The 16,260-nt window shown below is 39.0% G+C and overlaps 1 protein-coding gene across 1 annotated transcript; it reads right to left on the bottom strand.

Annotated features, from left to right (window-relative positions):
* Positions 1-151: 151 nt before the first annotated feature.
* On the bottom strand, positions 152-16,260 carry LOC121257874 (uncharacterized protein C4F10.09c). The gene is made up of 17 exons (XM_041159131.1): positions 15,996-16,260; positions 9,720-10,533; positions 7,549-7,624; positions 7,018-7,137; positions 6,873-6,948; positions 6,410-6,478; positions 6,197-6,277; positions 5,641-5,712; positions 4,740-4,832; positions 4,273-4,443; positions 4,029-4,112; positions 3,743-3,886; positions 2,633-2,722; positions 2,191-2,273; positions 1,751-2,116; positions 1,232-1,454; positions 152-1,044 (listed from the first exon to the last, which is right to left on the bottom strand). Exons 2-17 carry the CDS (start codon positions 10,489-10,491, stop codon positions 391-393), a joined length of 3,174 nt encoding a protein of 1,057 aa, XP_041015065.1. The 5' UTR covers positions 10,492-10,533; positions 15,996-16,260; the 3' UTR covers positions 152-390.

The raw sequence follows: 16,260 nt of genomic DNA, 5'->3' as shown, positions 1-16,260 counted from the left end.
CTTGGCAGAGCCTCGTGGTCTCGGGTATCTGAGAGTAAATTCTATTGTATACATTCCACATAAACCATATTTTTATGCGAAATAGTCAATTTTTATGCGAAATAATCATGAGAGCCCACGTTTTTGCGCTCAAATTCTGATTACCATGTGATAGCTGGCTTTAAATTAGTACTTTGTTTGTATGGGGAACAACGTTCTACATCCTTTGGTCATACAAACATCGAAGTAAAACTTTTAAGAGCTAGTCTGCATACTCAAAATTTTTAAGCCATGCTGCTTGATCATGAAGAAAATAACAAAAACATTTCTAATAAAGATGTTGTTGGGTACAAGAAAAGGGAACTAAATTATGTTTCCTCGGAGACAGCTACAAGGATTGTGAATGAGATGTCAAACAGATTCGTCTCGGGAAGATGACCTCTTCTTCTTTCGTGATTTGGGCTTCTTTTTCGTATATTGCTCATTAGCAGGACTATCCCCGCTTAACAAATGCTCATAGTCCTCTAGGCTTGCAAATGGGGATGCCGTGGCCTTCCCACTGGACTTCCGTTTTCTTCTCTGGTCAAAGACCTCATCTTCATCATCACTACCATCATCTACATCCCCCATGTCAATGTCATCCTCATTGTCACTTGGACCATTATCAGCAGTGGCATCAAAATCTTCTCCCTCGGCAATATCCGAGGGGGGATCGTTTTCTGCATCACTAGCATTACCGACCAAGTCTTCATCATCTTCATTGGCAACTTCGTCCAAATCATCATAATCATAGTCACCATCTGCTTTCATGGAAATATTAGCCGAATCCAGCATGCTCTCAATTTCTTCATTATCACTCTCATCAGCTCCATCCACACCACCGTCCACGTCAAACAAATCTTCCGCTGCCTCTTCATCTGCTGTTTTTTTCTTTTTCTTCTTTGGTTTCTTTGAAGAATTCATTTTATTCATATAAAACTTGTGGAAGACCAGATCTTCTGGAGGTACGTCAACTTCAGCCAATGAAAGAATCTCTTGCCCAATTAAAAGGTTGTTCATGTCAAGCTGGGGAAATAAAAGTAAAATCAGAAAAATAATTAATTGGCTTGATAGTTTGTCAATGTCCACTGAAACTGATTCAATCACTCGAGCAAGATGCAGGAACTCTACATCCTGAAGGGAAAAATTATTTTTATTTTTTGAAAAAAAAAACAAAATAGACTGCTCTAGAAATTCCAGTATGTAAGCTAACCTTCCTAGCAGGTTCAATTTGAGAACCACCATGCCATGCGCTTGGCTTTGGTTTCTTCTCCATGAACTTGTCCAGAAACGCGGTAAGTGACAAGTCATTCAGTGGGTTTCCGTTGTAGACGATATTGGCCCCAGAAAGAAGAGTATTAGCCATGGTAGCGACTGATGGATGCACATGAGAAGCAAGTACCACCAACTCCCACCAGCTTACACGGTCCGCATTGCTGAAAATGCATTAAAATGAAAGATAAAAAGGAGAACCATGTTCAAAAAAGAATTTGACAACACAGTCAAAAAGGTTGCTCCTGCAGCGGAGCTGTTCTATCTTCCTCAAAGTTCAAAATAACTTTATTATAATATATATATATAGGTAACGTTTGAAATAACTTACATGGAACGAATATATAGATTAGTTTCTGTCAAATCTATTGATGTTGTCTTTAATTGGCCACCTAAATGTGTTCCAAGCAATGGAAAGTGGGAACCATAAAAAATAAACTGGGAATAATAGATGACTGACCAGTAAGAGGGCTCTCTGTGCCGTGGATCGTACCCTCCAGGCAGCAAAGACTTCTTAGAAGATACTTGAGGTCGCTGCGCATTAAGAGGAGATACTGTTTTGGATTCCTCAATATCTTTTGAATCATTTCTCATAAGAAATTCCTCTGCTTCATCAGAAACATCATCTTCAGAATTAAAAGCTGGAGATTCATCTTCATCTTCTGAAGATTCACCATCTGAGTTGGTAGCATCAGTGCTGTGAACCAGCCCACCATCATTTTCCTCTTCCTTTGCTGCAGTGCTTGGTTCCTCAGCAGTTTCTTCAATTACATCTTCAAAATGTTCTAGTTCTTCATCAATTGACTCATTCTGAAGCACCATGTTCCTGCATAGTGATGGAACTCTTAATTTAAAGGTAATGATAAGGGGACCAAGCCAGTTCACAAAAATCTGACTTACCACAAGGGTGGCCTAGCTTTAAAAACTTCAGAGAGGAGAAAGAGGCATCCACAGGCATATTGAGGGGGCTGCTGAAGTGCAACCTGTTGGTGTATTTGCATATGTAAATCTTTTTCAAAGTGCAGGACAAGCGAAGCCATAGATTATTTAATTGACGGAAACAATGCCCACAACCCTCAAGGATATTATAAAACTTACAAAATGCTAAAAGATAAGAAAAAAGAAAGACCAATTTCCCACGATTTAAAAAATTCCTCTTTCTTCTAGGTAGTACCAAAACAGCATAGATGAATGTTATTTAAAACATAACTTCTCGATTTAAATTAGCAGGGTGCATTACAACAGCGAATGCGTGCAGAGCTATCCATGTAGATTGTTTCTGTCAGACATCTGTGTGATAAACAAAGGTCTAACAAGAGCAAGAATGCATTTTCTTACTAACCTGAAGCACACGCTTCGCAAAAGCAGCTACACGCTTCAAATTCACATCACTTTTCATTGCTCTAAGAAGAAGTCCAATAAACATTTCTGCCTGTAGAACATTTTCTTCATTAAAGAACCACTTCCCTTTATACAACCATATACTAAGGTGCAACTCAAATTGGAAGAACGATAACATATTAAAAAGATCGATCTGGTAATGTTAACATCATTATCAGTTCATTCATGATAATTATTCATCTGATAAAATAAGAAATTGACTCCACATTCTCAATGGTCAAGTTGAGTCCTGCCAACTACCATGGAATTCAAAGATCTAACCCAGACACGCTTATTTGAGAAAATAATAAATTCACAATAGGGACCTTGAATTTGCAAAAAATGGGAAAAGTGATCTCATAATCTGAAACTTCCAACATCAGCAGCCAAAGAATCCAGATCCATGGACAGGTTGGCCAGCAGAAAAGTTAGAATAACCTATACAGAACTAATAATCCAATTTATCCAAAATTCCATTCTAGTCTCTACCCAAGCCAGAAGATATCTTGGAAATTGTAAGGAACTAGTGAGCTGCAAGGCCACACGGCCAGGAAGTAAGTCTTCCCTTTTACGGATGGTATGATAAAGAGGAGCCCATTCACAACCTTTCCTTACGTCAAGAACGTCTTACTACGCTTTTTTAATTAGGCTCTTTCCCTCCTTACATTAAGGAAAAGCTGTACACACAAATATACAGCAAAACCTCCACAACTACATTCCCAGCTATATATAGATGTCAATGAGGATCACAGTAGGTAAACTAGGAAACATAGATCTGAATCAGTCTAAATGAGTAGTGGAATCAAAATAGCCTCACCCAATTCCATATCATGAGCTAGTTTAACCAAATGGCATCAAACAGGATAACAGAACACCCAAATAATGTGATAATAAAACCAAAAAAAGATTAAAGATTAAAGATAATAATAATAACAATAAAAAGAATAAATAATCCTGCATCACATTAATATAAGCTCATGCTTATGAACACTCTTAGAAATTGAAATAGAATTTGAATTTGGAGGATGTGCAATCAAACAAAACTACAGCACATCAACCCATATTTACTTGCCTTGGAAGAATTCAAGGCAGCGGGAAGTAGAAGTTTTGCATATAAGGCTCGGTAAAACCGGTCACTAGCAATTTGATTCTTAGAAGATATCTTATCGAGAAGCATTAATGCTTGAACTCCTACACTGAAATTCTTAGAATGAACCTGCAGGGTGAAAGGTTTACATTAACATCCAAACATCTGATAAGGACACTGATTTTTTTTAATGAACGTCCACATTACAGCACAAAAAATGAAGTTTCCTCTCAACGGATTGCAATAAATTGACATCAAGCATTACACCTACCAGTTGGAAGAGCATGGGCGTTTGGACCTCAATAATGTCATCAGCCTCATTGCTCAAGACATAAGGAAATGCTCTATTTACTCCCTATTAGAATGGAAGAGAGGGAAAGCACAAGTAGTTAGAAACATTTCAGAATAAGCTTTTCCAAAAGCCCACAATTAGAGCATAACTATAACTGGGAAGCAAACAAAAATATCCTATTCAGAGTAACATTGACATAGAATGAATAAGCATTTATACGAACTGTTAGAAGAGCTGATAGAAGTCGTGAATCCAATTCAATGTGAGTTTCTGAAGAACTTTTCACTCTACTACCCTTACTATCCTTATGGTACCCCTGAGCCTTTTTATCCAGAGCCTTGCCACTTTTATCTATCTTTTGATCAGCACCAGTACCAGCCTCAGTAATCAGGACCTGAAATTGTGAATTGTAACTATAAGGTACTTCTATCATCCTCACCAAGTCAGAAGGATAGTGCATTGTTGAAGTAAAACAACAATGTCCAACGAAAAAAATTGTAGTTAGTCAGAAAGATGGTCTCTTAATATACATTTTTTTTTTTTTGCAAGTATAGGTATGAAACTGTATTTAATTCAAAACTACAATAATAAAGATGAAACTGTATAGAGAATGTGTAAATTTAATTCAAACGTGATATGAAAGCCATGCACTATAAATGATACAAATTCAAAACAGGAGTGCAGCCATACCTTGAAAAGTCCAAAATACACATCTATTAAACGTTTAGCTACTATTGGCCCATCTCCTTTTTGACTAAGTCGAACTTGGCTTAAAAAGTTAACCTGCATTTGTATAAAAAAGAACGAAAAACTTGCAGGTCAAAACAAACAAGCCTGAATTGGGTGCACTATGGTAAGGAGAAAAGTTGAGCAAAAGAAATAGAGATTTGTGGTGCAATACAGGAGCTGAGGAACACAACCCTTCAGAAGTATAATCAAGGTTTTGGAACCAGTTCAGTAGTTTTAGAGAGGTGGTTTCAGTGAAGGAAAACAAATGGTTCCAAATAAGACAGACCCACACTAAATGTCTATGATCATGAAAAATTAATTAAGAATGAATAGGATCTAGTATATGGAAGTTCAAGCTCAAAAGTATCAAGGGGACTTGAATCAGTAAAACAAATGTAAAGAGGCATATCAGTACAGAAGAACACGTGAACACTGTTTGACTTTTAACGGCAAACATGGTTATTGCCATCAGAATACTTTGGTTGGCTAAGGACAATGGCAAAAAACCATAAATATCCATGCCAGCCTGGTCATAAGATTCCCAATCAGTCATACAATCTTGTAAAAGTCAACACGAATAGCAGAAAAATGTGCCAACTAATCTGGCTCACAATATCGAATGATACTTGACTCTAGAAAGCCAATCATAGCAACCATATATTTGGTGCAAACAAATGCAAAGAACTTCACTAAATCTCTTACCAGTCTGTGTGTACGCGTTTCGTAAGCACAAGATCACCATTATTATACAAGCTACTGGAAAAATATACAGGACAAACTAATATTCAAACTATGCAACAAGTTTCCTCCAAATTACATGGTAGAGACTAAAATTATCAGCAGTAAAAATGAAGAGCCATACAGCATGGTACTTCGCTCGTAACCCTAAATGCGGCCGAAAGAGGAAAGAATCCACCTCATCAATGACCACCACCTGTAAACGGTAGGTCAATAATTAGATCAAATCACCGTCCACAATAGCAACCATGACTTTCAGTAAGTGCATCCTAAAAGCCAGAAAACTCAGCAGCAAATTTTATTTTCCCTTTTTTTGGTGTGGGAGGGAGAGTGTGAGGAGGGAAGGGGATTCATAATGACAAAGGACCATGAGCGTGAGAAATCTTACAATATTTGACATATGACCTGTACATACCCTTTCAATAAAGAAAATGCAATGTTCTATGCCCTATACCCCAACTTTTACGAAGTTTAAACTTGAATGTGTCTTTGGTTAAAACAAGCAGGCTAAACCAGTTAACCAACACATAAGCCTTCACATTATACACAAAGCAAACTCTCATGTATACTCCTTGTGTACTTGGGCTTTGCCTATTTCTATGAATAAAACTTCTTGATTACCTATAAAAAAAATTATACACAAAGCAAACAATTAGAATTAACTACACCAGATGCCATACCTTCATATTGGGATGATCAGACAAAAGGTTTGCCAAGTGAAAATCAGCATTAGATGCACCCTTGTTTTCAGGATCTCCCAGCTGTAAGTAATACAATAATTGAAGTAGACAAGGAAACAACTTCAAAAGTTAAAGCAACTTCAATTAAAATCTTCAAGAAGGATTTTTTTTATTAGTAGTTTCCACATGAGGCAGACTTCAAGGTGAACTTACTTTGTTGACTAACGCAGAAAGCAATCTGCGCTCCTGCTCTGATTTACTCTTCAGCAGCGCATACATTGTCTGGAAAAAAAAAATCCATGAGATCACAATCACTTTGGCTAAACACCTACTTTATATAATTTAAGTTTTAACCCACAATACTCATTAGATTTAATCTTTCTCACTTACTAGTTACGAACTGAAACCTCTCACATTTGATTTCAATTTACTTCAACCTTCATTGTCCCAAGCAGTCAATCAAAATCCACCAACTTTGTAATTTATTCAATAACTCAATTAGCTGCATGATTCTTGAAAACACACTTCCGATTTACAAAAATACCTAGGCAAAGTGCTTTGAAGAGGAGACAATATGCAACGAAATTCCCTCTCTACCCCCCCCCCCCAAAAAAAAAAAAAAAAAAAAACAAGAAAGAAATCACAGATGAGATCAGATAATAATGACCGGACTAACCTTCAACGCCTTATGTTTCAATGCAGGTAGCATATCTCTTGATGCTTCCTCAAGCGCACAAATAAACTGTTCATACCTAGAATAAAAAATGACTCATGCACAACTGGAACCAAAGCTCATTTAATGAAACAGATATAATACCTACCTCTGCTTCAAGCATTCTTCCCAATACCAGAAAAGAAGAAGGGAATAACCATCCTTAGTCTCAGGAAGACTATCTACTGGTCGCTGTAAGAGGCTCTTCAGCTTACGATCAGGTAGCAAACTGGTAAAATAAAATTATACGGGATAATCAGTGCAGCAATGAAGCACAATTCACAAATATGAAAATAAGAAAAGTGTTGAATGAGAGTTATGATACAAGCAGAAGTGTTGAAGCAAATGTAATTATACACTCAAAGTGGACCAGCTTCTTATTGCCAGATCATATAGCATTACACATGCCAAACTAGGAATTGAGCCTCTCATACGCTAAATTTACCATTGAAATAATGGGAGTCTATAGGATATCATGAAATAATAAACAGTGTGAACAGTGGCTACTACAGGTGGACGCCACCAATCTAGGACACACCACATACAATTCCTTGTGCCTCAAAGAGGGCATTAAGCAACTACAAAGGGGTCATTTTTCAGGTTGTTAGATGTCATGAAATAGAAGAGAGAGGAAGAGAACCTTGAAATAAACAGTTCTTTCAGTGCTTCAAAACCTGTCAATGCATGCCGCTTCCCAACTTTTGATGCTACCATTCCTGCAAACAAATAATCTGTTCCATTAAAAGCCAGTTCAAAGACCCAATATAACATGCACAACAACTGAACTAATGCAAATATAATGTCCTTGGATGACAAGAGCACTCAGATGCATAGCATTTGACACAATTGGTTCACATATTTCTGGCATAATCATAAGCCATAATGAAATGCAATATATAGACAATTCCAGAAAAGTTGGTTATTATTACCACTCCCTTTGGCAAATATATCTATAAGGACAAACAATGAAAGGTTAAGAATCCGTATCAAATTAGCATCTTGAGTGAGGTCATAGAAGAACCAAGACCTTAACATTCATTTTTTTCGTAATGCAATATCATTAAGACATGCAGTGGGTGTAACCCTAGTATATAGGAAGTATACAAAAGAAACATCCAACTATTAGGAAGATGAAAGAACAAACATAGTTGAAATATAAAAAGCTGCAAAGTTGGTAGCTGTTGTGAGAAGCCATCCAATTTAACTGTTGTCAGAATGTGCCTCTTTCTCAAGTTATCAGTTGCCAGAACCTTTCCTAATCACCCAAAAAACAGCTAACCTTAAAGATCTTAAGATCAAAAAACAGTGCTTTACAAACAAAGATTCCACAGAAAGAAGGATATATCTTTCACGAGATGTTTTGCTGAAAGCTAATCAAAATGATTAACAGGATGAGAAACATATATGTAGAAAGATTTAGAAACCAGCAAACACTATTGTCTGCGGCATCCCAATCCCACAATATATATAAGCCATCTTTATTACAAGCGCAAGGACACAAAATGAAGTATGCATGCTGTATACAAGAGGAGCGCCTGAAAAGAAAGGTGAGAGAAAACAAAAAGACAAAATCTTGATAACTAGCAAGGCTATATCTATTCTGAGCTGACATCTAGCCAAAGAATTTCTAGCTCCATGGATCTAAGGTCATCCGTCGCATTCTCAAAAAATCTTCAATCTCCACTCAGTGCATTCCTTTCAAATGCACCACATTATATTCAAAGAATCCATCCGCCAAGTTTCTGTGCTACATTGACATACATACTGGGGGTGACAATTCGTGCTGTCATTAGGATTCGTGTCGGGTTATTTGGGTCGTGTCATAAAAGAGCCAACCCTAACCAGACTCGAATAACAAAATGAGTCATTTGAGTACGTGTCATCCAGGTTCGTGTTGAGTTAGCTGGATTCATGTCAGATTAACCTATTTTTCTTAGTCTTCATGCTCTTACATGCATTTTCCAATGAATCTATTTAAAAACATAATTATCGTATGCTTTAAGTTGTTACAATATATGGAAAAAAGATCTACTTTCTACATTAGCACTTATTGATTAATATATAACTGAAGGAAAATAATTAGTCCATAAACAGCTTCACAAAAACTCTCACAAAGTGATGTGACGTAATGTGGTACTTTAGATTATAAAGCTTTCTTCATTGTAAAGTAAATCTGATGTACTACATCATTCCACATCACTTTGTGAGGTATTTTTTGTGAATCTCTTTGTGGGCGTAACAGTTCTCATAATTGAGATTAACAACAAAACATAAACTTTTTATTTGAAACCTTACAGCGTCCTCCTCCTCCTCCTCCTCCTTAATTGAATTAATTGAAAGGCCCATTGATCAACAAAGACCACTGGGCCTATAGCCTTGCTCGAGGTGTATATAATATGCAAGGAAGAACTTGAACATTTCTAATTTTTTCATGGATTTCTCAATAAAATTTTGTTTACCGATAATAATAATAATAATAATAATAATAATAATAATAAATTATAAAAAAAAAAAAAAAAGGAAAGAAACAATACTTACCAAATCAACCAGAAAAAAGAAGAAGAAGAAGTAACTTAAGTTTCACGCCTAAATTGCATAACTTTTATAAACCTAATAAGCTTATTCAGAGTCCATAGTTCAGAAGCATAACCAAACCTTCTTTAACCACAGTTGTAGAAATTCTCATTTTCAGAAAATAAATTATTTTCCAATTAAACAAAAAATGGTTGTGGAAGAAACAAACTAAACAAAATACCCTTTTGTTGTACAAATCATGAAGTTCAAAGATTTCAGTTCCAGAAGCATATTTACCCAAAAGCGCATCGAGTGACCGCAAATTGGCAATTGGATTGTCCCCCACCATAACCGAGAATGCCGAGACCTTATCGGCTGCAGTACCCGACCTTTGGGTGACTACCAACATCTTAATATCCCCACTCTGCCCTCTCGAGGTCTCATAATCCTTCGTATACTGTGCCATCAACCGTTCCCCGAGCTCCCTCTTCTTCTCCACCACAGTCTTCAATTGCTCCACATTCCTCGCTTCCAATCTCTTCCCCTCTCCAACCACCTTTGCTTCTAGTTCCGCAGCATCCACATACCACACTCCTACCCCACTAGCTTTCACTAGTGGCAGTTTTGGTAAATTCTTGAATTTATTAAGACCCTGTTGCTTATCGTGATCATCAAGTGCCAATACGGGAGCCTTGGCCTTCTCGTTTTTGTTCCAGTTCTGGTCCTTTGGCTTCTGGTTACTCCAGATTTTCCCGTTGGGATTTAAATTCTGAGTCTTTGGGTTGTGATTGCCGTTGGGTTGAGATTTGTCAAACCCCTTACGCCTGGGTCTTTCTTTATCCTCGTTGGTATTGTTGGTGTTTTGGGTCTTTGGCTTGTGTGGTGTTGTGGGTTTTGGTTTGAGAGGACCTGTTTTCCGAAAATCAGAATCGTTGAAGCCTGAGTAGGACGAAGGTGGGAGAGAGGAGGAGAGGCCGAGAGAAGAAGCAAAGGAGGCTACGTCGGATTTGAGAGTATCTATGTCTTCTGAGGCCTTCAAAGGTTTCTTCGATTTCAGTGAAACAGCCATTGTCAAATAAGGAGCTCCGAGACGAGGGTTTAAGGTTTTGAATGGAGCGTTGGGAGGTCGTAAAGTTGCGAACTTTGCACAAGCAGAGAGAGAGAGAGTAGGGTTTATGGAGCCGAAGGACTCGATGCAAAGTAACCGGAGTAGGCGAGTGGCATACTAGTAATTAGTCCATTAAACTTTATGATGGGCTTGGGTCATGGCTTCTGAGCAGGCGATCCGTTCCTCAAGTAATAAAAACCAAGTAATCTTCTTCCATCTGTTTTTAAATAATAAAAATCATAAGACACAATATAATAAATAATTAAATATTAATAATCAAATTAATAAATATTACAGAACCTACAAATCATCAAACGCCTTTCTGGCCATAACACCAAACTACCATACAAATTCAACATCAGACTGTCAAACAATACTCTCATTATGCTAACAACACTCTCATTATGCTAACAATGTTCACAATCTACAGATTAGTCTCTACTTCCCAACCCAACATGGATACCCACCCCAGACCACAACTGCAAGTCTACAAGTGTCAAGCATAAAGTAAATTTGAAGAACACTATCCAAAATGAAACAAAACCCTCTAAACAAGAACACTGCACAGGGCATGCATGAATAAGAAGTGAAAACAAATAAATAAATAACTAGAAATGGTACAGTTTCCCATATAAAAGTACAATTATCCTTCACACAGTCAATAATTTCATGACTTAGCTTTTTTTTCTTTTTTCTTTGTAAACTTCATACGGAAGTACTGATTTGGGAATATTACGCATTAAAAGCAAGTGGGTTGAGAAGTTTGAGAAGGAAAGCGTACGTGAGTTGAAGAGTACTACTGCTTATGCATATTAGATTTTTTCACAGATTTACCCGCATCTCAATCGAAAATAACTTTAGTACTAACCCAACACAGACCCGCATTGGAACTAGGGGTGGGCTCCGACTCCGACGGAGTCGGAGTTGGCACTTCCGACCTCCGACTCCGACAAAAGTCGGAGTTGAATTTTCCCTCCGACTCCGACTCCGAACGTAGTCGGAGTCCGATTCCGATCGGAGGTCGGAGCTCCGAACTCCGATCAGAACTCCGATCGGAGGTCAGAGCCCCGAACTCCGAACGGAGGTCGGAGCCCCGAACTCCGATCGGAACTCCGATCGGAGTTCGGGGCTCCGACCTCCGAATAAAATTTCCGAACTCCGAACAAAATTTTGTTCTTTTTTTTATTATTATTTAAATTTTATTGTTCAATTTCGTTTCAGATAGTGAGCAACATATATATTTTTTTTAAAAGTGAAACGATCTACAAATATTTGGTTTATTCAAGAGTTCTCAATAATTTAAATATTCGTTCTGATTTTGTTACTGAATTTTGATTATATCTTTAATTTGTTTTATGTCCGCCTGAAATTTAGCATTAAAAGTGCTCATGACTCATGAGTTGAAAATTACATAAATTTAAAATTTTATAAAAAAGAATGATGGTACGAATTTCTATAATTCGATTAATTTCAGTTGGATAATAAATTCTAAACGTTTGAGAGAGGATGAATAAGTACTAATAGAAATTATAGAATAAAGAGTACTTATCTCACGTCTTTGCTCGGGATATAACTACATAAATATAACTATATAAATAGTTTAAAAAGTAAATAACATGTATGATGTAGCCATAAGTTATAACAGTCTCATTTATAACGTAATAACAATATGACTATAATTTGAAATATAACTACAATTCGATTAAACACGGATTTCAGTCAAATACTTTTTGTTCCATTGGTCATGCCTGAAATGAAGATAGAAAGTAACAATCAACAGATGAAAAAAAATTGATAATAAAAAATTGAATACGGTAAAAGAATAATTTTATTCTTACCAAGAAAGGAGGTTCTCCCAACTCCATCCCAACTCTCAAGTAGCGTCCGTTCCAGACTCTCAATCATCGGTAATTATGTTAGGGTTCACAATTAGATCTATAAAATCATAAAAATTAGAAGTTAGAAACATTAAAAATAATTAAATCATCATTTAAAAGCATATAAACTTACCCGATTCAAGCCTATAGCTCTCGGCATCAACGCCAACGGTATCTAGTCCAATAGGCGTTTCACTTATCCAATTCTGTGTGCAAACGAGGGCCTCCACGGTTGACGGTGACAAGAACTCCGATAAGCATCCAACACGCGACCTCCAGTGCTAAATGCCGACTCTGAGGCAACTGTAGTGACAGGAATGACTAGCACATCTCTGGCCACACGAGAAAGGACTGGATACTTGGTGGAATTAACTTTCCACCAAGTTAATAACTGAAATACATCACTAGGTGCCTCGACAGCTTCCATAAAATATCGTTCAACCTCAGATATACAATGCATAATATTCCTTGTTGACATGAGTTGATGATACTGCTGTATAATACGATTGCCTCTAACCCCTACAGATGGGTCAGTATCACCTGAGGAAACTGTCAATCCTGTCGGCCTCGAATGTGAGGAGCTACCAACTGCGGATGAAGGCTGAGCACTAGTACTGTAGTGATGATATAAGTCATCAACATCACTTTTTAGCAATTTAATAAACTCTGCAGCCTTCACTGCCCCGAGGACGGAATTTACCCAAAATTCTAGAACGGCCAACTTAACTCGGGGGTCAAGGATCACAGCCACAAATAGCAATCTATTTATCTTCTCAATATTCCCCCAATATTTATCATATTTGATCTTCATCCTCGTAGCCATAGCAGATAACAATCCAGCAGAGTTAGTACAACTATTTTCCAACTGGAAGTGAAGCTCCGAGAGCTCGTCGAAAAATGAGTTCGCAGTCGTATATTTGGATCCAGATAGCCGCATGGTTATCTCATAAAAAGTTCTTAAAAATTCAACAAAATAACTCACACTGGTCCAATCATGTGCGTCCGGCGCACCGAGCCCCTGTCCTGCTGGCTCCAACAAAGCATACCTCAGGCCCCCATCCTCGACCTCCATCCGCTCGAATGCTTTTTGGTACTTCTGTGCCACATCCAACATCATGTATGTAGAATTCCATCGAGTCGGAACGTCCAAGCACAACATACTAGAACATTCAATCTTCAGATCTTCTGCTATTGCCTTAAACTTGGCAAGCATTTGAGGGGAACCCCTCACATATCGTACAATATTGCGGACTCGGGTTATGGAATCATGAACCTCTTTTAATCCCTCAACAACTATGAGGTTAATGATATGAGCACAACATCGAACGTGAATAAACTCGTGGGCCCGAATGACATCATCTCTCACCGTCGTGTTCCGCTTAAACCAATCAATTGCTGTTTCATTCGCACTGGCATTGTCAACTGTAATACACAGCACTTTTCGAATTCCCCAGTCCTTTAAACAATCATCCATCTTCGCCCCAATGGATGCACCTTTATGATCCACAATTTCTTTAAAACTAATAATTTTTTTATGCAAAATCCACTCACTGTCAATGTAGTGTGCTGTGATACACATGTAGCAGACGTTCTGTATGGAAGTCCATGTGTCAGTCGTAAAAGACACTCTCTGGCCAGTGGTAATAAACATCTTCCTCATCTCCTCATTGTCCTTCGCATGCCTCTTCATACAATCTCGCATCACTGTATACCGTGATGGAATGGGAAATCGTGGCTCAACAAAATTTAGAAACTTTCGAAAGCCTCTTTTCTCGACAGTGGTAAATGGCATCTCATCAGTAATTATCATCTCTGCAAGCATGTCCCTCAACATCTTCTCACTGTATTAAGGGATGACCAATTTCTTAGTCTGTGTACCATCAGTGGCTGTAGAAGTTTGGTAACTGAGGTTGGTCTGATTAGTGGCTTACAATCCCTTCGCTATCTTATATCGTTGACAACCATTTAGATGTGCTATTAACACACTGGTACCTTGCTTCTTCGAATGGCATCCACAAAGTGATCCACAGTAATGGCATCTTGCTACTGGGTTCGCAATTTCACCAGGAATTTTGGTGAAATGCTCCCATGTCCACGACCTCTTTTTAGAAGGTCGTGGTGGTTGATCTTGCTCAATGGGCATCTCCTCCTCTTCGTTGAACATATCCTCATCCTCTATATCAACTGGGAGTGGGAGTCGACTACTCGCACAAGATGTAGCTGCTCTAGATGTAGCTGCTCTAGATGTAGCTGCCCTAGATGTGGCTCTAGGGGTGGAAGTACCCACCGGTGTAGGAGTTGTAGCATTGGCATCCGCCACATTCCTTTGTGGACGATCATCTCCACTATGTCTAGGATCCATATCACAATCAATGAAGCTGAAAAAATTAAATTAGAAGCAAAAAATTAGATGTGCAAATAAACTAGGCTATTGTATTATACAATAGGACATGTATTATTGTATCATAATATATTATTGTATCGATGTATTATTACATCGAGGTTCGGTTGACTTGCGCTCGACTCAGCGGAAACCATCCAGAGAGGTTCGCTCGACGTGCGCTCGACGTGAGCTCGAGCGGAACCCATCCAGAGAGGTTCGCTCGAAATGCGCTCGACGTGGCGCTCGAGCAGAATCCACCAGAGAGGTTCGCTCGACGTGCGCTCGACATGACGCTCGAGCAGAATCCATCCAGAGAGGTTCGCTCGACTTCCGCTCGACATGGCGCTCGAGCAGAATCCATCCAGAGAGGTTCGCTCGACGTGCGCTCGACGTAACGCTCGAGCAAAACCCATCCAGAGAGGTTCGCTCGACGCGCGCTCGACATGGCGCTCGAGCCAATGTTCAATACAACGTGCGCTCGACTTGCACTCGACACCTCGCTCGAGCGCAAGTCTGCAATACAATGTAAAATTCAGGGTTTTGAGCGCCGTGTTGGGACTATATTGAATATTCAATACAACCAATTCACAAGAATCACAACTGCAGGCTCCAATTCATAAGAGACGTGGTTGAATTAAATTTAGTGCTCATAAATTTAGGGCTCACCGTAGGTGGAACTTGGAAGCTGAGTAGAGGAGCAACGAGAAACGGCGGCACGGAGGAGCAACGACGAACGGCGGCACGCTGGCACTAGGACGGAAGACGCGAGAGAGAATGGATGGTTCAGTCACTGGGAGTTTGGGACGGGAGACGCGAGAGAGAAGGGAGAAGGAAGAAGAAGAAGAACTGGAGAAGGAAGAAGAAGGGGAGAAGGCTTCCTTAGGAAGCCATATGAAACGACGCTGTTCCATATTAAGTGGAACGGTGTCGTTCAAAATTTTTTTTTTAAACCCAGCTGTAAAACGACGTCGTTTTACAGCTGGGTTTAAAAAAAAATTTTCGGAGTCGGAGTCGGAGCTACATGGAGCTCCGACTCCGACTCCGCTTCCGAATCACGAGTCGGAGTAGTTCCGAATTCCGACTCCGAATTCTGACAACTCCGACTCCGTCGGAGTCGGCGTCGGAGCGGAGGTCGGACGAAGTCGGAATTCTCGGAATTTTGCACACCTCTAATTGGAACGAGAGAGATGATGGAGTCACGAGAAAATGCCTCAAGCATTTGCAAACTATGTCATGAAATTTGAGCATTAAAAGTTAAAAACAGACCCAAATCGGAATAAAAAGAAGATAACAAACGTTGGAGTCACGAGGATGACGGCGACGACAATGGTGGGGTCACGAGGATGATGGGATTTCTTCAATTCTGCAATTCGGCACTGAGGAGGGAGGCTAGGGTTCCTTAACGAGAGAGAGAGAGAGAGAGAGAGAGAGAGAGAGAGAGAGAGAGAGAAGGCTTGGTGGGGGGTGAAA

Source organism: Juglans microcarpa x Juglans regia, chromosome 1D (genome assembly GCF_004785595.1).
Source record: "Juglans microcarpa x Juglans regia isolate MS1-56 chromosome 1D, Jm3101_v1.0, whole genome shotgun sequence".
Classification (NCBI taxonomy): Eukaryota; Viridiplantae; Streptophyta; class Magnoliopsida; order Fagales; family Juglandaceae; genus Juglans; species Juglans microcarpa x Juglans regia.
The sequence above is the reverse complement of the archived record's forward strand: the minus strand, read 5'-3'. Positions and strand labels throughout refer to the sequence as shown.

Coding starts and splice junctions, on each gene's coding strand:
- LOC121257874 (XM_041159131.1), bottom strand. CDS start 10,491: ATGGCTGTTTCACTGAAATCGAAGAAACCTTTGAAGGCCTCAGAAGAC. Junction 7,625..9,719: donor GTCACTCGATGCGCTTTTGG/GTAAATATGCTT, acceptor ATTTGTTTGCAG/GAATGGTAGCATCAAAAGTT. Junction 2,723..3,742: donor CTGCCTTGAATTCTTCCAAG/GCAAGTAAATAT, acceptor AATGTTCTACAG/GCAGAAATGTTTATTGGACT.